This window comes from Syngnathus acus, chromosome 1 (assembly GCF_901709675.1).
Source record: "Syngnathus acus chromosome 1, fSynAcu1.2, whole genome shotgun sequence".
In the NCBI taxonomy this organism is placed as follows: Eukaryota; Metazoa; Chordata; class Actinopteri; order Syngnathiformes; family Syngnathidae; genus Syngnathus; species Syngnathus acus.
The window spans coordinates 1,778,648-1,799,926 of record NC_051087.1 but is presented as its reverse complement, the minus strand read 5'-3'; the positions used below and the strand labels follow the sequence as shown (position 1 = coordinate 1,799,926).

The window sequence follows — 21,279 nt, the reverse complement described above, 5'->3', positions numbered from 1 at the left end:
GTCAGGTATGCATGAGCGGGAACCTGCAGTGTCAACCTTTTCTATGAACTAATTGGGTGCCACAGGGAGCCTCCTTACACCCAGGCTGTTCCTGTTCCTGCATGTTGAATGCGTTGCGTGAGAAATATACTTTTTAAGGCCCTGACCCCTTGCCCCTAGGCGGGGTTCTGAGGGCACAATTTAATGTGCCCTATAAGCCAATCCAAAAAGTCTGGCTGCCTGTTGCTGGGCAGAATTCCCATGTTTTAAATCACCTGGGATTAGTTTTATTTTCCATAACGTCTTGTGGCAAGCAAATTGTGGAGAAAAGGGAAAAATTGTACCATCTGAAACGCAGATCATATAATTAATACATTTTCAAATTACTTTTAATATAGTTGGCCCACTTTTAGGGTTGTATTAGTACACTATCTTTATTCCTATTATGGTGTAAAATGAATGGATTTGAGTAATATCTGTCTTAATGTCACAGCTGTTTATGATGGCTGTGTGACAATTATTACGGGGTCAAGCATTTCATGAAAAAAAAGATGCAGAATTCTCAGAAGGAACATGACAAGGAGGATTTAGCAACTTGGATGCAGAGTCTGTTTTCAAAGCAATGACAAATATAATCCCTAATAATTTGTTTGAAAAAATTGTGCAGCTATATGAATATAGTAAAAACTTACACTGTTTATAATTAGATAGTTTGTAATTGGTGAAATAAAGTAAATAAAAAGTAAATATAATATTAAAATTTTGTCTTGAAAATTCTGAACAGATGAGTTTTTAGTTGATAAATTTATACATTTTTAATTCCGTTTTATTGGGGGTGTCCGGATAAACTCAAATCCCATAGAAACTACGGGATTGTTTTCCCTGCTTTTGTTTCACCCGAACACCTTTTCCATGCGGAACTTTATCATTTCCGCTTCCGGCCCAGCTGTCAACAAACTAACCACGAGTTCCCAACAGCAATGGTGAGACCCATCTTTTATTTGCTTTAACAACGAAACAAATCGATCACAATCTTAATGAAAAAAGACATCTTAATAAATGTAACATCCCTTTATACGATATAATTGTAATTTGTCTTCAGCCTAAAACGCAGAAGAAGGGAAAAGCCCCGGAGAAGGTTGTGCATCCGTACAGTCGGAAAGCAGCCTACTTGGCCCGGGAAGAAATACGACTCAGGAAGAAAGACCGGTGGGTTTACGATGGTCTCAACATACGACGTATTCTCTGCTTTTCATCTGAATGTTTTATAATGTTTTGCTTTCAAATATTTCCTGCATTATGGCGTACTGTTTTGTTTCTGCAGACACAAAGTTGAAAAAGCTGCCCGTCTGAATAATATCGGTAAGTTACTTATCTATTTTCTTTCGTGTTTCAATTTTTAATCGAGGATACATTTTCCATCCACAGGTGACAAGCTGTTATGGTTTCAGAGCCAGTTGGACCCAGAAAAGACCACGTACACTATGAAGGATGCTTGTCACATCATCGAAAGGTGGGGCAGCGTTTTAAAATTATCTTATTCTGTGCAAAGATTAAAACGGTTTGTGAGTCATGATATACGTGCCTTGGCCACAAGGGGGCAGTATAATACTACGACGACTTGCTGTCCAGCATTACAAAAAACTTGAATTGCTATGCATGTGTGTTGTAGGTACCTGCAACGATTTGACGGCGAGCTGGAGCAGATCGAGCTGGTCAACAGCATCAAGGGCCGGAAGGGGCGTCTCCACGGCGCCAGGGAGGACTTCATCAAGCAAACCATCGAGCGCGAGCGGGCGCTGTTCCACGGCGCCGGGTTCGGTCCGTACTTGTAAATGTACATTAACTCCATACATGTTTGTAATAAAAAATATTAATATAAATGTCCTTTGTTTTCATAGAGATCCCAGACTTTATCAACACGAAAAATCTGAAAACATTCAGGTGAGCGAATCACTCTTGGCAGTGTAAATATAAATCAATAAAAAATAAAAAAAAACATACAATGGTGAGCAGAGGTTGATCCACAACCTCTTTATTGAGACATCTTCTGGAGTCAAGAAATGTTTCTGTACTGCAGGGAATGGACGGGAGATTTGAAGAAACTTCCTAACATTAAATTCACGAAGGTTTCCAACACTGGCGTGGAAGTCAAGGACAAAAAAGAGCAGAAGAACGACAAAGAGGAACAAAAGGACAACAAAGAAGAAGAGTTGGGCGATAATGATGAAGATAGCGATGAAGAGTTGGACGAAAACATTCTGATGTCTGACTCCGACTAAGATTTCTTTTGTTGTCTTGCATGAGACTTCCCAAAGACTTTTTTTAACCACAAACGACTCTACACGTTTTCTACATTGGGTTTATTGCACAAACAAGCTAAATGTGTCTTTTTAGCTAATCAAATTCATGGTGTCGTGAAGGGTTTCCCAACTTTTTGTGGCGTCTCTGGTAGAAACGTGAACACGTAAACAAAGCGACTAACATGTCGTTTCTAAACGTAGCGCCATAATGAAAGACTGCAATCTGACCTTTAAAACGTCACACCTCCCACAAATGATCATGTTTGCTCAATCGCAAAAGTGGCAAAAAAATACAAATAACTCACTGAACCAAATTTGATTTCAAGTAATTACATGGGTGTGTTAATAAATTACAATATTTTAGAAAATGTCCTTTATTCTAGTGATTCACTTCCAAAAGTGAAACCATACCATGTGACTTCTCTCAGCCAATCAGCAAAAGGAAAATAATTCTCATGGCGGGTTGCACTCCAGGCCCTTAATTCATTTTTGGATTGATAGGACAGGCCATTTGTTGATGATGTAAAAAGACTTTGAATGTGGATGTCAACTATGTTAGTTCATTTCAACAAAAGAATTATTTAAACATTTCCAAGCTGCATGTAACCTGCGGGCTGTACTTTGCCCACCCGTTAGCTCAAGGGAATGTACCAAGGGGCTTTAGTGCAGTTTGACAAAGTGCATAAAGGGAACGTAAAAAAATACGACAGTCCATTTCTGGAGTCGAGACCTCATCATCACTCTTCGTGGTCACCGTCCGCTGCCTGCTGGCTTTCTTGATAGACACAAAAGTGAATTGTTGAAGACAAAATAATGAAAACAATATGAACCTTATGACACACTTGAAGTCCAGTGCGGCTTGACTGCAAACTGTCGCCACCTTCAAACGGGATTATGCCCGTCCGAGTCCGGCGGCACCGCGGTCCCCTCGGCGACCGCCTGCGGCTTCCCGATGTCGAGCCGGTTCTTATCGGGGCAGTTTTGCACAGTGATGATGCGGTTGAAGGCCTTGAGGCGGCGCCACAGCTGCAGATAGACCTTGCACTGGATGTACATGAAGATGAGGCCCCCCGTGAAACCGATGGCCACCACGATCAGTTTGGTCCAGAAGGGCCACTCCAGCACGCCTGGGGAGAAGGAGGGGACACGGATTAATGGAGTTATTCAGCCCGCAGGGGGCGCCAACATCGCTCACAGGAGTGGGTTGAGATACAGCGCTGTGCTTACCCTGGGGGGTATAGTACTTCAGGAGAGAAATCCGCCAAAATTCCTCTGCAACCAACAGTGTTAATTTCTCTCTCTCTCGTTCGCTGGTTGACTTCTACTGACTGAGCGCTACTTTTATAAGCATGTATCATGGCCACGCCTCCTGGATCCTGATTGGTTTAAACCTTGTGGCCTCTCATAAGATTATCCAGACAGCAATAGTTCTCAAACTTTTTATATTAAGTACCATCCCAAAAAAAGTAATAAAAATAATAAAAATTCCGATTTCTATTATTTATTTATATGAATTTTTATTAAATAATAAAAATAATCACTTGAGCCCACAATTGCAGCTCCACAGAAATGTCATAATGTTTCTATAAAGTCTTTAAGTTGAAATAATAAAGGCCATGTGGTTATCCTCTATTATTAACTGAAAATGTATAAGCTGTCGAGCTCTAGCCAAAGTATAAAAGTTGTGCTTCGGTTCCATCTCGTGTCATATCGGTTCCAAGGTACGTTATTGACTAATTGGCTTAATAAAGCTTTACTCATTTAGGCTGGAAAGTGGCCGTGATACATATCGTGTAGTAGCCAATATTTAATAGCATTGACGATCACATGACCAAATCACATCACTTTCTACTATTCTTGCTCAAATATTTGGATATAAATTCATTTCTATGGGATTTCTCTTTCTCTGCATTTTTTAAGGAATAACGACATTGTGAGAATAAAGTTGTCATATTACAAGGCAGAAAATGGCTTTTTTTGGTGTAAAATAACATCAACTCTTGTAAGATTTGGACTTTATTCTCTGGTTTTTGCAGGTGCACCTAGTAATTGACTGTCCGGGGAGGGGATTGGATTTAGTCTTTTTTTTTTTTTTTTTTTACATATATCTGATGATTTAGCGACGACACACAGCGGGCCTACTTACCGTTCTTGCCCAGTTTGATCTCCTCGGTGGTTCTCTTGATCAGGATGTAGACGGACCACAGCATGCAGACTATGGCTATGAGGTGGAACAACACGGAGCAGTAGATCTTCCTTCTCTCACTCTTGGTCATGTGTAACTTCTCCCACTGGCAAGACAAAGGAGGTGAAAAATATTAGCTGCTGAAATTCAGTTCATGCCGTGGGTCAAGGAGTACCTTGCACAGAGGTTTGAGTTTGGTCTCCATGATGAAGTCAAACTTGCAGAGCTCGCAGCAGCGGGTGTCCGACGACTTGATCCACTGGTAGAGACACGCTTGGTGCACGAAGCTGAGGCTGCCCGTGCAGTGGCAGGGCATGATGAGTGGGCACTCCTCGTCGCCCTCGCAATGGCAGATCCTGCGCACAAAAATTCACCAGCGGTGAGGAAGTGTCTGAGCGTTCCGGATGCATCCGTTTGCCAGACTCGTGCGGATTTGGAACCACACAGAAAGTTCTTCAACGCGTCCATTATTGTGGACCTTCTTTGACACGGGTAGCGTGTGGCCGCACGCCCCGACTGACCTGCACACCTCCAACTCGGAGTCATCGGAGCAGACGTGATGCGGCGGGGCGCCGTTCGCGCCGCAGCGTTTCTGAGGAGTGGGCGCTGACATGTCCCCGTGCCCCACCCCCTTCTCCTGATACTTTTTAGTGATCAGCTCCTCGTCGTCTTCCGACGAGCTGTCGGGCGCACTGGGCTCCTTGTCCATACTGGGCAAGCTTTCCCTCAGAGAGCTGTTCCCGCTGCTACTGAGGCCGCGTGGATTTTTCACGCCGTCGTCCACCACCAGGGGTCGGTCGTCCTTCATCTCGTCGGAGCCCAGAGATTGCAACTCCATCACCTCCGTCACGTCCTCGCCGCTCTTGCTCCGGCTGCGGTGTCGAGCCCGTCTGGATTTCTCCTTAGACCAGCTGCGGCTCACCGGCTTCTCGTCCTCCGAGGTGGAGTCCAGACAGCGGAAGCGCGCCGGGGGAGCCCGTGAGGGGTCCTCCGACCGAGTCTCGTCGCGGTGCGGGTATTTGGCCTCCAATGGGTCGAAGCTGTTCCTCTTCCGGCGATGGCGGCGCTTCACCTGCTTCTTAGGGGCCGGGGCTGAGGGGCCCCGGGCGGCGCTAGGAACCGTCATGGGAGCTCGTCGCGAGGTCTTGTTGTCAATGGGGGTGGGCAATTCGGACACATCCTCCTCAACACGGCTCAACTGGACAACACTGAACATGTGACACACACACACAATGGATGCTGAGATGAGATGACAATGAGGTGACAAATTTAAAATTTCATGCAAAATATATGAAAATCCACTGAACTTTATAATACAGAAAAACATTTTCTGAATTATTTCTTTGATTTCTATTTTTTTGTGACTTTACAAAAAAGTTTCAAATTAAAATGGTACGATGAAAACGGTGGCGGTGAAATGAGCACAATGGGTGGACGCATGAGAGGTTGTCAAAATTCAAGACGCACATGAAATGCTCTTCTAGACACACTCTTGCAGCCACACAGTTGAGTACTTTTTCAATAGAGTTGGTGACATAGGATGGTAGCGATGGTAAATAATCTACCGGCAAATATCCTGAGAAGACGGGGTGACGGACGTCTTGCTGGTTTGTCCCGCTGTCGAGTTGCTCGCCTGGAAGAGATCACGAGAACCAATGCGCTCGCTTTTAAATACATTTGATTCCCAAAGATGCAATTAAATGTTGTTTTTGGTTTACCCAAACACTCCGGGAGGTCAGTGTGGTTACCTTGGAGATGTTGCTGGATCGACTGCCTGAGCGACCAGGGGTCTTGGCCTGGGAGCCCTGAAGCGTAAAGACGAAAAGACGGGAGATCATTACGGCGGAATGATGTTTTTTTTGGGGTGAAAACGGCACATGGTCAACCCGCATGACCTCCAATGTTCCAACCATGTTTCCAGTTTGTGAATCACGATTTAATGCTACAATCCAATTCAGTGTACTGCTCCTTCCGGCTTTGGCCAACAGGAGGCAGTACTGTATAAAAGTCATGTTGATATACAAGAAGAAAAGTAAACAATTCCTTCTATGACTTCTGTTAGTTGTTGTAGTCAGCAAAAAATAACAGTAATATTCATTTTATAGAGGATAAAGAATATATGACGGTAATGTTACAAACTTGTGGCTTATGAAAAACTGAGATTAAATATTTGCAGGGCTGCCCCCCCCCCCAAATTTGTGATGACATGGCTGGTACAATAGAGAAGGCATCCACACGTAGAGACAAGAGGGCCTCATCTAAGCTGATCAAGGGATTTGCTGCTCGCCTGATTTGCTATTAGCGGCTCTGTGCTTTTCGGCTATGCGCGCATGTAGAAGTGCACACGTGTGATGGTCATCAGGAGTCTGGAAATGTTATTAAAAGACGCTAATTGTTGTTGAATTTATGGTTCCGTTCTTCTGCAGTTGAGTGAAAAAACCCCCAGAATATTTCATTTTGTTATGTTACAATAAACAAAAGGAATTAAGTGAATTTCAAAAGTCTACATCCCCCTTCAACCCAAAGAAATAACGAGATTGCACAAGTGTGCACACCCTCATCACTTGTGATGAGACTGTGAATTAACAAACTCGGCGCACGTCTGATTAGATTTAAAGCGCCTCTGCTTTTCATTTCATTCCTTAACAGTGTTGTACACATTCTACGTTACATGAATGCTGGAACAAAATGGATGCTTACAACCTGGTGCTATTTATACAGTTGTTTTAACAAGCGCGTTCCCTTGTCTGATTCATGAGCCTGACTGAGGCGCTCAAGCGACATCGCCCACATATTGTTTGCTTCCAGGCGTCAAGAAGCTCCGGCAATTGTTGATTAAATGAGCAACTAGCCACGCAGCTATGGCCTACCTGCCCCTGTGACGACTCTCTCCTGGCTGCAATGGAGGCTGAAGACAGCCGAGTTGAACATGTGCATGCTACTTGTGGACGGATTAAGTGATGCGGCTTGAGAGCACCACTCAATATATTTAGATGGATACTGTTAGCGATTTCCCGATAACAAGATGGGAATATTCATGATAACCATATGGCAAAATCAATTAGCTCAACTTGAAGTGAAATTGATCAAACATTTAACATTTAACTATAATTAAAGTCAGAATGTCATTTAATTTCATTTTTGGCAGATAATATCATTCACGAGCCTTCGGGAACTAAACCAAAACAAAGCATTTAGGGGACAAATAAGAACTAATGAACAAGCCTGCTCTAAAAAGTAAGTGTGAGAAAAACTGCTAAATTCTTTCTGAATCTAATTATCTCATTACTGCTTGTTTTTATAAACTACAAAGATTATAGTGTGTGATTTTTCTTAATAAAAAAAGGTTTGTTGTTGTTGGGCTGGAATCGATTAATAGCGTTCACATTCATTTCGATGGGGAAAGACGATTTGAGATGTGAGTGATTTGATCCAAGTGTGGTTACGGAACAAATGAAACAAGTTACCACACCAATACCTCCCCAAAATGTGCAGGGACAGTAGCCCCGAGTGTTACAACAACAAAAAAATCTCAGTGACAATACCGTAATCAGTCATCTTAGGTCATTTCTAAATCTGGCTTTCCCCTTCTCGCTCTCGAGGGAAACACACACGTTGGCTAAGTGTGTGGGTGTATGTGTGTGTGACGTAACCCTGGGATGTGCCCCCACCCCAACAGTGTCTTGTCACACTCTGTTAAAAAGAGCAGAAAAAGAGTGATAAAAGCTTGCTGGGAGTGGGAAAAGGCTGTCAACCCATGATAATGGAGCCATGCAGCTTTTCCAGCACAACTTTTCCATTTAAACCAAATCGGAGCAGTTTTGATGGCTCAGCTGAGCTGAGCTGACTTCTCATCAGATTTGCTAACATGATGGTTTGACCTCCAAGTGGTACATTTTGCTTGAAGTCCAAATGTGGCTCACACCGTGAGAAGTGGGTCGGGACCTTACCTCATTCCTGTCTTTGGGCCGAGAGGCGCTCTTGCCGTTCTCCCTGGCTGGGACCACCGTAATCTGGTGTACAGGCATGCTGGCGGTTTCCAGGCAACACGCACACACTCAAACACACATAGACGTTGGCCTTAGTCCCATGGCGTCCCCGCGCCTCCCCGTCCTCCGATGGGCGGTCATCCCGCCGAAGGAGACCAGGCAGGTCCTGCTTCTCCTTGCGCTTCCCGATCCGGATGGTGGAATTAGATCACAAAGACAGCGGTCGAGATGGCTGGGTGTCAGGTTGTCATGGCGACTGGGAAACTACTCAGCAGCTCCCTCCTTCCGTCCGTCCGTCCGTCCGCCTTCTCCTCGTGCCCCCCCGCTGACAGAGAGAGAGAGGTGTGTGTTGGCGTGCTGGATTTCGCCATGCATACGGGGTAATAATAAGCATACGCTCCGCGAGGGGATTAAGGCTTAGACTAACCTCAATCCGCCCCCCGCCCGCCCGCCCGCCCTTATCTCGGAACTAATGGGATTACACGACGCGCTCGGGGATGCTAAAAACACATACAACAAACGCACTTGTTGTTTCCTTGAAATAGACACTTATCTGACTTAAAAATACCAACCAATGTGTGTGTGTGCATGTGTGCGCGTGATGTGTGACCTTAATTTACCGCAAGAGGACGAAGAGACGTATTGTGCATCCAGTAGTAATATTGCTGCCTTCAAATGAATTGATTCCTGCCCGCCCCCAAATTGAAACAACACAAAAAAACAATGTATTTTTAAGACAGAAACTATCATTATATAATATTATAATAATATTCTAATTAATAATTATGAAGAATATTTTAAATAATTATTATTTTATATATTATTTTTGATTTTAGAAGTACAAGTATTCTACTCAATATTAGCAATTTGAAAAATAGTTTTTAATAAATGCCAGTGAGGTGGATGCAAATGTCCCAATGAGTAGATACAGGAGAAGTGTTAAAACAAGGACACAAAGAGGCACAAAAGCCATTCATTAATTAATGATTGTTAACATGATCCGACTTGAATTTGAGAGGCGTAAGCGTGCACTTCACTGCCCTATAAGTGTATGTGTGTGGAAGTAGTGCTAATGCTAACATAGTTACCCGTAATGGACCATGATGTCGTTCTTGCTGGGTGAGCTGGAGGCGCTGACCGTCGTCTTTTCCCTCCTGGTTTTTGCCCTCGTCACGCTGGCCGGAATGATCCATGAGGAACGTGGACGTCCTATAAGTATGACTTTGTTCAATTTCACTTTGTTGAATATATGAAAGTAAATGATGGGAGCAAAATTGGGTCAAGTGTGCCAAGCTTCATACTAAAAAAGACGAGGTCGTAATTCGTTGTAAGAATAGTCAATTTATATATTAATAGATTTGCAAAAAAAAAAAAAAATCTCCCTCGAATTTTTATTCACAGTCAACTAGAAATACATCTTGTTTTCACTCTTTCTTCAAATTTAGTTTCAAACATGTGTTCCACCATCTAGTGGCTGAGAGTGAAATTACACCCAAAATTAAAGAAGCAGCAAAATTGTACAATTAAAAAACAAGAAACAGAAATTGCTTTATAGTATTTAGTTTTGGTATAACACAATAAGTGCGCTGTAAATATATTTTGTTGTTTTTTGTTTCAATGAAGGGATGTGCGTTTACCTGCACAATGACGAGTTGATTGTCTGAAGACCAGGACGGCAACCTCGCCATATTGAACTTCCTCCTCCATTTGCGAGCCTGACGACATGACATCATAGCCACGGGAGCCTCTTGAGTGTGTATGTGAGGGAGTGTGTGTGTACATTGCGCTAGGAGGGTGTGTTCATATTTGCTTCCGGGACTCAACCTGTGTGTTGTGATTAAAGTTTCTTTTCTTTCTCCTCATGTGTATGGGAACTCTACACATTGAGGTTGAGATTTTTCTTGTGGTGAGTCTTTTTTATTTTTAAACTACCTTCCTTATCTCACATTGCTGCTTTTATGCTAAACTTATGACATTCCTGAAATTACTGACTGTGCCACAGCGAGAGTAAACAACAGTGGCCAATTGTGGAATTACCAGAGAACAACTGTATAAAGTGGAGGCTCTTTTTAGGTGAAAAAATTCCATGAATGCTTCTTTCATACATACATGGAAGTGCCTTTCTCCAGCTTTGAGCTGGCCTTCATCGTGACGGCCTTTGTCGTCTTCACGCTCTTCGGCGTCGCCTCCGTCTGCATCGCGCCGGACGAGGACCTGCGGACAGGTAGGAAAAGGCAACACAACGCAAGACACGCGTGAAAAGCTTGTTTGACACTTGTGAGGTGCGTGTGTGCTCTTCAGATGAAGGTGTCAACACGGCTGCAAGAGGAAAGCAGAGAGCCATCAGCAGGCAGACACATAAATGAAGACAGTGACAATAAAGGAAAGGAAATAATACACATTTTTCATTCCATGCTCATTTTCCTCTTAAAAATCTTTTAAAATGAGCCAAGTGACAAACTGGATTGTTCCTGACAGCACCTCGTGGCCGCCGTGTCTGAGTTGGGCTCCAACAAAGCAGCTGACTTTTGGCCCCGGCGAGGGGACATCTTGACTGGGTGGACTCCCTGTTGAGTTTGCCCTTTGACCCCTGAGCCCTCCGTCAGTCAGCCGTCTAGTTGCAATAAAGACGGCCAGCGTGCTTGTGGCGCGAGACGATCGGCTTCTGCTTGGCTGAATTTGCGTGCGTGCGTGTCACTAGCACCCTTTTAACGACTCGCAATCAACTCGGCCAATAGATGGCGCTCTAAGATACGCACGCAACACTCGGACACATGCTGAAGGCTGCCCATTGAAATTTGGATCTTGTGGCCTCTGTTGTTCGTGATGTGATTATCTTTTTCCATCCCCTCCGTCATGAAAATAATAACCTGACAAGTGCAAACGATTACGACTCGGTCACACTGATTGAATTCCTCGGTGTGGGTCACTTAGTGATGCGCGTGCGTGTTTGAGCGGGATGGAAAATCCCCCGTCTAGGCGTTTAATCCCCCAGCAAGAGCAAATATTACAACACCGAAAAACCTGGCAGGGAGACTTTTTTTTTTTTTAAGGACAAACAAACACACACATGTATAGAACACAACACATAGCAAGTTGGCTACCAGGTGGCTGTGAATGACAATTGGAGATGCATTAGCATATTCAAATAGGGCAAAATAAAACTTTTTTAAAAGACAATAGCTGCTGATATGCAAAGCGCAACACAAGAAACAAAAACGGGCCGAGGAGAGCGTTTGCCAAATCCGCCAGGAATCTTGCCCCTGTCCACACGGACATTTTTGCAAATACCATAAAGTCATAAAGGCGCACATGCACGAAGACGGACACACAAACAAACACACACGCACGGTAGTGTTGTCTTTTGCGGGTTTCTTAAGGGAGATGCTTGTTCAAAGTCTCAGGGAGTGTTTTGCAGGTCTGGCGCTCCATTAGCGTCCTGCTGTTTGCCTTAATCCTCATTCACATGTAATGGGCAACATTTCATCTTAATGTGCTAATTGATTAGCGCCACACTCAATAGAGGAGTCGCTAACGCTGCGAAGGAGACGCCGGACGGACAGACGAGCAGACGCACTAATGAGGTGGAAAGTTTTTTTTTGTTTTTTTTTTACCCCAAATCAAAATGTTCAAAGTATCTTCATGAGTGTAATAATAATATAATATAGTATAATATAATAATATTCAATATAATAATATTCAAAATATTTATGACTATTTACTTTACTACTTTATTTTTACTTTATTTATGACTAATTCATGGATCATTTGCATTTATTTTGTATGAACCTCACCTATAAACCCAAAATATTTACGTATAATAAATCTGATATTGTTTATCAGATACAGATTTATTTATGGCTTGTTTGTTAAAACAAAGACAAGGAAAAAGAACGAGGGCCGCATTTTAAATCGCAATATTGAGGAGAAAAAAGTCAAGATTGTTACTGTATTTTGATTGCACATATGGAGTGTGTACTGTTGTGTGTTCGTGTGTGTGTTCAAGAGGACAGTTACAGGCTCGGGTGTGTGTGCGTGTGTGTGTGGGGGGGGGGGGGTTTCCTGTCATTTGAATTACCCTCTACATGTGGGGTCAATATGTGCCGTGCTTGTGTGTGTGAGGAGTTGAAGTGGAGGGTGAGGGGTGGTCTTGGGGGTGGGGGGGCTGCTGGAGAAGCCAGTATAAAGGAGGTGGGGGGAGAAGCACCTTTGTCACTTAGCTCTCAAGTCTTTGGAAAATACCGTGGACACGCTTCAGAGACATCATCCATTTCAGGAGGATCATCTACCGGCACTGTCTTCTCTTTCTGGGCTGAAAAGAACCACCAGTAAGCCTTACAAGCAGGACTCATCAGACCCAAGATGAGGATCTTCAACCTGTTCTACCTGTTCACGTTGCTGCTGATGCTGTTGGCCACCGTGGTGGTGGTGGTGGAACCAGCCTCCATCTCCAGGCCAAGTAAGAAGAAGTTAAACAACTTCCCGAAAGTTAATCCTGATTGAACTGGAAACATCTGCCGTCTAGCGTTGCACCAATGTATTTTTAGGATAAATTACCGATTTAAAAATTAGACAAAAAGAGGCGCTAATACCATTGCAAAATAAAAGAAGCTAAAAACGGTAAATATTGAAATATAGCCACTCTCGGTTTGAATACGACGCTTAAATCCAGTAAAAGAATTGAGAATTTGAGTTTACCTTGACAAACACTGCAGAGTCCCTCAAATGTTTGAGGCGTTCACATCCCACCATTAACACCGTAAATAATGTAATCAAGTGAGGGGGGGGAATAAAAAAAACAAATGACATATTTAATTAAAAAATGCGCGCTATCGTTAATAAAATAGCTCTAAAACAACAATTTGTTCACAGTGCAGTAAATCTGCACCGTAACTATTGCCAATCATCGCAACTGATTGATGCGTTCACGTTTTACCACCAATGTCGTAAATTATATAATCTTCCTGAACGAAAAACCTGTTCGATAAATATATCACGTTTTTTGAACAAAGATAATTTCCAAATGTTTACACGGTAAATACTTACGCTCAAATCATTACTTTGTTTGCTGGATAAATGTGTTAAGTGTGAGTTAATAAAAACGAGTCGATTTTATCTCATTAACTCATCGATGCATTCAATTCCCCCCACAAAACATCGTAAATCGGAACATTACCCGCTCGAGAACCCGAAACTGCATGTGTGGGCACTTTGGATTGGTTTTTACGATTGGCTTTAATGATACACTTAGCTGCAATGCAACAGGTGAGATGTATAAAACGAGAGCTTGGAGGGAGGCTCGGGGATCATCTGCAGATGAGCACCGCCGCCGGGGTATCACACAACTCGGTGGGTCTCCATTGTCCGGTGCTTTTGTTAATCCGGGCGTTAAGATGCCATGCAAATACGCCCCCAAGCTTTTATTAAACAAAATGTCACGGGAGGAGAATGTAAAGACTCGTATGCCTCCAGGCTTGGGGTTCTCCCTCTATCGGGGATGGGGGTTGGAAGATGAGGAGGGAGGGAGGAAGGCAAGGGGGAGTCATAAAGTCATCTGGCACTTTTTATGCTCTTCCTGGCTTTGGCCTGCAGCTTGCGAACGGCGGGAGCTCAGTGGATTTATTAGGGACTTTGGAAATGGTCATGTGCTTGGTGGCTGTGCTCCACTTTATTAGGGAAGTGGGGGGGGGGGGGGGGGGTTGAACCTGAAGTACAGTTAAAGTCATCTGACATGATTTTGGTGTTGGAGAATGGTGACCAAATGTGTCATCATAACAATAATAAGTCCACTTAAAGTAATGACATCAAACTTGTCTGCAGATTTCCTGAATGTGAGGAGAAAGTACCACCGACACTTTTGCCTGCACCGACGATGCCTGCCTCTGCACTCCAGAGTGCCCTTCCCCTGATGAGACCGCTGAGGACAAAAAATCTTGTGGTGCTTTTAAAGAGGCCACAGGTAAGCAAACATTTATTTACATTAGCGGAATTTGCCCAAAATGGCCGAACGGAAACAGCTATCCTTGAGCGGTGCGAATTTGCAGACACCGTTTAATGTAAAGTGTCAAAGTTTGGTGATCAATTTGAGGTTTGGCCTTGAAAAAGGAGGTGCAAGGGCCCCTTTCATGGCATCTTTGGGCTTTTAATTGAACTCGAAATGGTTTCCCCCTGGGTACCAGAGGTTGCAGGTGGCACTTGAGTAGGTGCGTGTGATTAGCGGCAGAGGCGCGCGGGACCCCTGCTCGACATAAATCTGGCTAATGACGCGGAAGAAGGATTAAAAGCGGGGCAGGAATGCCTGAGCCCCTCGTTTATGTCGGCACAGGCACGCTGAACTGGAGTTTACCTCCCTCGCTGTCAGTTGGGGCTCATAATCCAACCACTGTTACTTTCTCTTGCAGGTTTGACTTTCGGGAACGAGAGCACGTGTGCGCCCAACTACCATAGACTCCTAATAATAATAACAACCAGAAAATGAGGGGCACAAAAGATGATCTTAAAAATGTCCAAGCACCTTGTTTTATCAATAAGCCAAAGAAGAAAACAAAAATCAAGTCAGTACTAAAGAAAATGGCGCTGGACTCAACAAGCTGTGGACCAAAGAGCTGCTTGCGGCCATGTTGCGGACACATGTACATAGAGCCTGTATCATGCATTGGATGCACTTCAAATGTTTATTGAATACATTTTATTCCTTTTAATAAAAGAAAATGTTCGAGTGTATTGTTTCTGGATTTATCATTGTGTGTGTGTGTGTCGTCAAGAACTGGGTGATGTACTGCCAAAGTAAGAAAAATTGCAGTCCACGTTTACTTTGTTTCATGAAACATGAAGGTTCAAATGACAAATCCACAGAAAAGTATTTGGACTTGTATAGTAAGCAAAATGGATTGTTGAAGTTAAAAACAAAGATGTCATTCTGTGGTATTTATTGTACAGATCTCAACATGTCGAATCAAAACTCAAGCACAGTCGAGTGCAAATTGTCACGCAAACAAATAACATTGCAGATATTAGACTGTTAAAATGTAATACGCAATACACAGAACTGGAGGACAGAGACCCGGACTGACTACAAATAGCAAAAACAATTAACATTAATTATAACTGCCATGAAAAATAAATATATTTTCAAAGTTTAAAAAAAAAACTACGGATCCCCACCGCTGTAAAGAGTCACGAAATCTGCACGGCCGAGGGTCATATGGTCAAAGTCGTGGTAAAAAACAGACAATGACCACAAAAAAATGCTCAAGGTCCTAAAAAGAAAAAAATCAGTAAGCACTGCTATGTACAAAAAGACATGAGGTGTAGCACAGTATTTATATATATAGATATAGATGTATACTAGTTTCGAAACCCTCCTTTAAAAAAAGCAGAGTAGCAGCTTTCCTGGGACGCTCAGTGATAACGCCCGCCCGCCCCCCCCAACTTTGCCTTCAGCTGTGACCCGCGACGACTCTTTAAACGTCGGCCATTTTCAGTGCACCCCCCACCGGCACCACATTGCTCCATCCGAGGCAAGTCCAAGTCTGACCTGAATCGGGTCTCACTCAAATGGACGGCGTGCACCGTCGGCGGTGGTCCGAAAAGTGTCTTTTCAGTGCTGGGCGGTGAGGTTGAGCAGCCTCCTGCTCAGCAAGCTGTTATGCTGCTTCAGGTACTCGATCAGATCCGCCTGTTTCTCCACCACCTCCTCCAGGCAGGAACCCTCTCTGAAACACACGTACACATTAACACGACAAAACGAGGACCTTTTGTCAAACTTTGAAAACGTTTTTGGGTCGCTTGAAAGAACTCCGACATGGCAAAAAAAAATAGCGGCAGTAAAGGTTTTGGTGGCTTTGCAGTGTGCTCGGGGGCAGGGGCCAGCTTTTAACATTATTAGCTCCACTGTTAACCTCTGTGTCAACAAGCATGGCAGAGACAACTTTTACAGTGTCAATAACGTGTGCGTGCGCGTGCGGCCCTACCGGAATCCCGTCTCCGTGGGTAAGCTAGCCACGTTGAAGTTGTGCGAGTGTTCTTCCTGGCTGACGTCGGGCGCCGCTCGCTTCGTGTTGAAGATCATCACTTTGACTGGAAGAAGCAAAAGCAGATGACATTCTGTCGATTCTTTTTTTTCAGCGGTGGGAGAACTGTGGCAAGGTCAAAGGTCAAATCTTGCTCCGTCACAACATACAGTGGTGTTTTGAATTCCGATTAAATGCTGCAATCCAATTTATTGTGCTGCTCGATTGTCCTCTATATTTGGTCCCAAAACACAAAGACATAAGCTAACAGTGAGAGTTTCTCAGACGCCATAATGATGCAGGTGGGAAAGTGCACAGCCGCTGCTTTTATTTTTTATTTTTTTCCTCCTCCCCTTTTAAAGGCTGCCATTCCCTGGACACGCACACACATGGGCCGTTATAACCCGCACTTAGCTCTTATGGGCCGCCATATCCTGCACTTAAAGCTCCAATTCTCACGCCCTAAACATATACCTTTACTCGGGGGGGAATGGGTGGGGCGGGCCCAGCGGCAAAGTGTGGAGCATCGGGGTGGTCGCCGCAGGAGAAGGCAGAATATGCGTCAGTGTGTCACAAAATCAAATTATTATTAAGTTACATCTTTAAAGTCCCTGTCAAGTGAAAATAAGTATCAATCAATTGAGCTTTCAATGCCACAACAGGAGACGCTAGCCACCAGCTAGCTTGCAGGCTAATGCCCACAACGCTTTGCCTTTCTCTCCTTATATCGCTAACTCTACGCTATCTTGTGCTAGGCTAACGTTGTCCTGGGATGAATGAGAATATTTACAGGCGTGGCACCGAGCTGTTTTCAGGGAGACGGCATGGCTAGCTAGCTCGCTCGCTAAGATGATGGCGGTGCGAGCGCCTTCGGGGGTAGCGGGCCTGACAGTATTGATAAGACTGGAGCGTCATTAGTCGGAGGAAATTGTCAAGGAGATTCTAAAGAGCGCAACCTTTGCTTTGCTCCGTCGCAGCATCGACACAATCCAAAGAAATACTGAGCATTCCTGCATAATGAGGCCCTAAATACACTTGTGTGTGTGTAAATACAAGCAGTATGTGAGAAGCATTTAACAAAGCGCAACACAATAGTTGATGCTGCTGCATTTATTGATTTGTGGAATGACACACCTCCAGTACTATTCCCATAAACGTTTGTTATAAAATCAATTTAGTGTATTTATCATGTCTTATGGGTTAGTTTTGCCAATAAATGTTGCTGCTCCATGATAGGAGAAATTGGTGGGGACTCAATACTCAATAAATCGTGGTATCAAAACATGACTTCATGCTGAAAACGGTCAAGACATGCCAATGATGGATGGACGAATAGATGGAAGGACCAGTTGAAAGGAGGTGGCGCATTTCGCACCTCCATGTCAGTTTCGCTTTCTCTTTCTCTCTCACTGTCGCTTGCTGTCACACGAGAGTGCACAGACAAGACGGACGGTGCTCAGACCGTGCCCGGGTCAGCGACCTGATGGGCAGCAATCGGTCGTGTGCATTTCAAGGTGATTACGGCGAGGCGCGACGAGCTAAAGGCGAATGCTACCTCATGTTCGTGGCTAAACTAGCAGTCCAAACATGCTAGCAACGACTGTTAGCAATTGGCGCCGCTCAAAGTATCGCCGACATTGACTGCTACGTTAGCCTAGCTTGTGCTAGCTGTCAAGTGGCACGCTAAGGTACATTTTTGTTTTTTTCGCATGGCATAGCCACCACGTGCCCTGTAGCGGTTCTGCAGCCAAGATGCGCGAAGCAGCGAGCCTTTGAAAGCCGAGGAGCGGCTTTGATGTGCGTGGAGCGCGTGGGCCGCATTCATGTTGAAATGAGCGGCCCGAAACATACCGCAGAGCCCCCCAAAATAACACACACAATCTCACGCAAACACTCCCACTCACAATCGAGCATGCACTTCAAAGAGAAGTGGAACGAGGCCTTCCTGTATGGACTTCATATGACTGCAGGCTTGCCCTACCTTTGGTCCACCCCCTCCTCCTTCTGCTGTAGAGGTTACACTGCCTCTTTAAGTTCATCCTTGAAAGCTAAATATCCTAAATCCACATTTGCTTTTTTTGGGGGGGGGCTTGCCTCTGCGTCGCGGCTCACTACACTGATCCAAGCGGGAATGTGGCACATAGTGACCTCCACAAACACTAAACATAGGGACAATGTGTGTGTGTGAGGGCGGAGTGGCCGAGGGCTCGCCAGCCTGTGGCTAGGCTAAACACTAATACCTTATCTTCACCTGCATGTGTGTGTGGTATCTCGCCATCTGTGCCCCGTGGCAGCCAAAATAGGCCTTTAATATGGATTTCCTTTCAATAAGACTATCTACCTGATCAATATCCTATCAGACACTGGGTAACTGCAATCTTCCTTCTTCACCTCAGTGTGGCCGCGGTGTGAATGGGACGGTGACTCCAGGCACCTCATGTAACGCTCCGAATGGAGTACGCGTGTGTGCGTGAGCCAAAGTGAAAGATCAGCAGATCACTTGCAGGATGGATGGAGGGAGGGAGGGAGGGAGGGACGGAGGACAAGCAGAATGCTCGATTGTCATGCCGTTGGGTTTGAAAAGGGCAGGGCGGCTATTGTCATGCCAATGGCCTCGCACATTGTGTGGGGGCTGTTGTGTGCGTGTGTTTGTGTGTGTGTGTGTTAGTTAGCAATGAGATCGAACAGGGTGTCTTTCTTCACGCTGCTTATGAAATTCCGTTTGTAACTATTCTACCTACAAAGGTGGTACCACTGTAGCACCCCCTTCTGGTAGTTTTGAGTACAAACCAAAACTTTGGGTGTTGTTTTTTTTTTTTTTTTCAACCACGCAAAGCAGCATGTCTCTTTGGCCAAAATGTTTACCTGTGTAGTAGATGAGGCAAGGCAACGCCACAAGAAGTTCCAAAGCCAAGACGCCGATCAACACGTAGGTGTGCACGTCAACCGGCAGCCGCGCCGCCATGACGACCAACAGCATTACGTTCCCTGTGTGTACAGGTAGACCACGATTAGATGAGCTCCACCTAGCGTCTACGGCGTGACATCGCGGGCCGTTACCTGCGGAGTGCACGGCGAGAGGAAGCTGCTTGAGCGTGCTGGTGCTTCTGTAGAAGCGCAGGTAGCCTCGGTTGCGGGCCCGGCTGTGGTGGTACTGGGCGCAGCGGGTGAACACCAGAACCAGCACCCACAGGGCCGCCTTGCCAAAGACCACTGCGCTGTCGCCCCGCACGGACCCTAGGATGCTGGCGCACGCCTCCTCCTGGCCCAGTTTTAACACACACAGCACGGCCACGCACACAGAAAGAACCACGTACGCCACCTGGAAGGACACATGACTTGAGAAGCCCCGTTTTAACCCCCCAAAATTTCTGAATGCTCTGTCTGTATGTGTTGCTGCACCATTAGTGTTCAAATATGTTGTGTAACGGTTTATTACTACCATAACATCACTGCTGCCCATAAGTTAGTGAACATGTGGTGTTTGTGTCGAAAAGTTTTGCTCAGGAGTCTATGCGTAAAAAAACAACAAAAGTATAGAATGAGAAATTTAGTACTTAATTCTAGCAATGTAACAGGAGATTTTAATTTGGAATGTGTTTGTGTGTTTCTGTCCATACATGCAGCACAGACAGCAGGATGGCGTGGCAAGAGGTGGGCACGCTGTGAAATTCTCTCCTGATGGCGGCGTGGAGGGCATCTGCTGAAATGAGTGGCCCGTCCACTAGGGAATCCTCCTCGCTGCGAGTCATGTCCACCGAAGAGCCTGCCTGCTACAAAACAATGATTTCTACAACAATCCAGATTCAATTTAGGTTCTCCCAAAACATACTCGACAAAGGTCTCTCCAGATGTATCACGTCAACTTACTTCGTTGAGACCAATACCTATTTAAACAATGCTTTGACACTCGTTTTTGTTATTTTGTAGAAAGACCACAAAAATGAGAATAAGTGCGTTTTACAGCAAATACAAAAAGGACAGGTGAAACTCAAGCAGTCATTTGTAAAACTTTCTCGTCTTATGTAGTAAATAAGCCAAATGTATTAGTTCAGTCCATAATGAGAGTTTATTCAATTTATCAACAATAATTTGCAACAGATTGATACTTCTGTGACAAATATCGTTTTATAGGTATCATAATTCTTTGGCAGATAAAATTAAATAAGTCAGAATGTGATCTGCCATTTTTAAATATAGCGAGAACATACTGACTCCAACTAACATTAGTATTTTTGTTGTCATGAAAAAACACACAAACCATGCTAGCTTGTTTGGCTAATACGATATTATGAGCAAAGATACGACCAAGTGATACAAATTATTGGGTACGTACAGTATAAATGGCTCCCCCGGACTCCATTTTACTTTAAAATATGCCCTCTTTTCGAAGAAGGAACGACACATTACAAACTCTTAGCAAGTGGCGAAATAAAAGCTAACGATTGCAAAGCTATTTTGGTGCCTCCAGCTTTCCGTACGATAACATCATCATCACATGACTAACACAACGGAAGAAAATAAAAAAGTTTGCGATTCCGGACACTAACGTCGATTCTAGCTATGTTAGTGATGGTTGAATTTAGCTACAAGATATACATATCACAGTTCACTACAGTTCGGGTACAGTCAATTTATATGTCCTAATGTTGAGTTTTAAACAGAGCAAAACCGGTGCCTACCAAATTGCAGCACTCGCCGATGTGTGTCACGTGACGTTTTGCACTTCCGCTGTTCTCAAAACGCGCCAAATATTTAAACATATTCTATAATATTTAGTAAATAAACAAAAATAATGAATCCCGCAAAAA

The 21,279-nt window shown here is 44.3% G+C and overlaps 3 protein-coding genes and 2 long non-coding RNA genes across 8 annotated transcripts; 3 read left to right on the top strand and 2 right to left on the bottom strand.

Moving 5' to 3' along the window:
• The first annotated feature begins 855 nt into the window (after positions 1 to 855).
• Positions 856 to 2,642, top strand: tma16 (translation machinery associated 16 homolog). The gene is made up of 7 exons (XM_037267072.1): positions 856 to 962; positions 1,082 to 1,188; positions 1,304 to 1,341; positions 1,408 to 1,492; positions 1,652 to 1,800; positions 1,881 to 1,923; positions 2,060 to 2,642. The coding sequence occupies exons 1-7, from the start codon at positions 960 to 962 to the stop codon at positions 2,259 to 2,261; spliced, it is 627 nt and encodes a 208-aa protein (XP_037122967.1). The 5' UTR covers positions 856 to 959; the 3' UTR covers positions 2,262 to 2,642.
• march1 (membrane-associated ring finger (C3HC4) 1) lies at positions 2,324 to 8,787 on the bottom strand. Of its 2 annotated transcripts, XM_037262092.1 has the most exons (8): positions 8,418 to 8,787; positions 6,216 to 6,272; positions 6,033 to 6,100; positions 4,989 to 5,675; positions 4,643 to 4,823; positions 4,429 to 4,573; positions 3,160 to 3,409; positions 2,324 to 3,057 (listed from the first exon to the last, which is right to left on the bottom strand). In XM_037262092.1, exons 1-7 carry the CDS (start codon positions 8,493 to 8,495, stop codon positions 3,165 to 3,167), a joined length of 1,461 nt encoding a protein of 486 aa, XP_037117987.1. In that variant the 5' UTR covers positions 8,496 to 8,787; the 3' UTR covers positions 2,324 to 3,057; positions 3,160 to 3,164. The 2 variants fall into 2 exon arrangements, with proteins under 2 accessions (XP_037117987.1, XP_037118070.1); XM_037262175.1 differs by lacking the exons at positions 2,324 to 3,057; positions 4,989 to 5,675 and having other exon boundaries at positions 3,119 to 3,409; positions 8,418 to 8,783.
• A 781-nt stretch (positions 8,788 to 9,568) lies between these two features.
• Positions 9,569 to 10,819, top strand: LOC119132834. Its single transcript, XR_005099955.1, has 4 exons — positions 9,569 to 9,671; positions 10,080 to 10,362; positions 10,530 to 10,680; positions 10,758 to 10,819. It is a non-coding gene; the product is annotated as an uncharacterized LOC119132834 (long non-coding RNA).
• Positions 10,820 to 15,613: 4,794 nt separating this feature from the next.
• Positions 15,614 to 21,011, bottom strand: tmem192 (transmembrane protein 192). Of its 3 annotated transcripts, none has more exons than XM_037266143.1 (6): positions 20,805 to 21,011; positions 20,089 to 20,241; positions 19,529 to 19,790; positions 19,334 to 19,456; positions 16,430 to 16,535; positions 15,614 to 16,171 (listed from the first exon to the last, which is right to left on the bottom strand). In XM_037266143.1, exons 1-6 carry the CDS (start codon positions 20,829 to 20,831, stop codon positions 16,057 to 16,059), a joined length of 786 nt encoding a protein of 261 aa, XP_037122038.1. In that variant the 5' UTR covers positions 20,832 to 21,011; the 3' UTR covers positions 15,614 to 16,056. The 3 variants fall into 3 exon arrangements, with proteins under 3 accessions (XP_037122038.1, XP_037122122.1, XP_037122201.1); XM_037266227.1 differs by having other exon boundaries at positions 20,089 to 20,238; XM_037266306.1 differs by having other exon boundaries at positions 20,089 to 20,258; positions 20,805 to 21,010.
• On the top strand, positions 17,801 to 20,294 carry LOC119133016. The gene is made up of 2 exons (XR_005100036.1): positions 17,801 to 17,982; positions 20,095 to 20,294. It is a non-coding gene; the product is annotated as an uncharacterized LOC119133016 (long non-coding RNA).
• Positions 21,012 to 21,279: the final 268 nt, after the last annotated feature.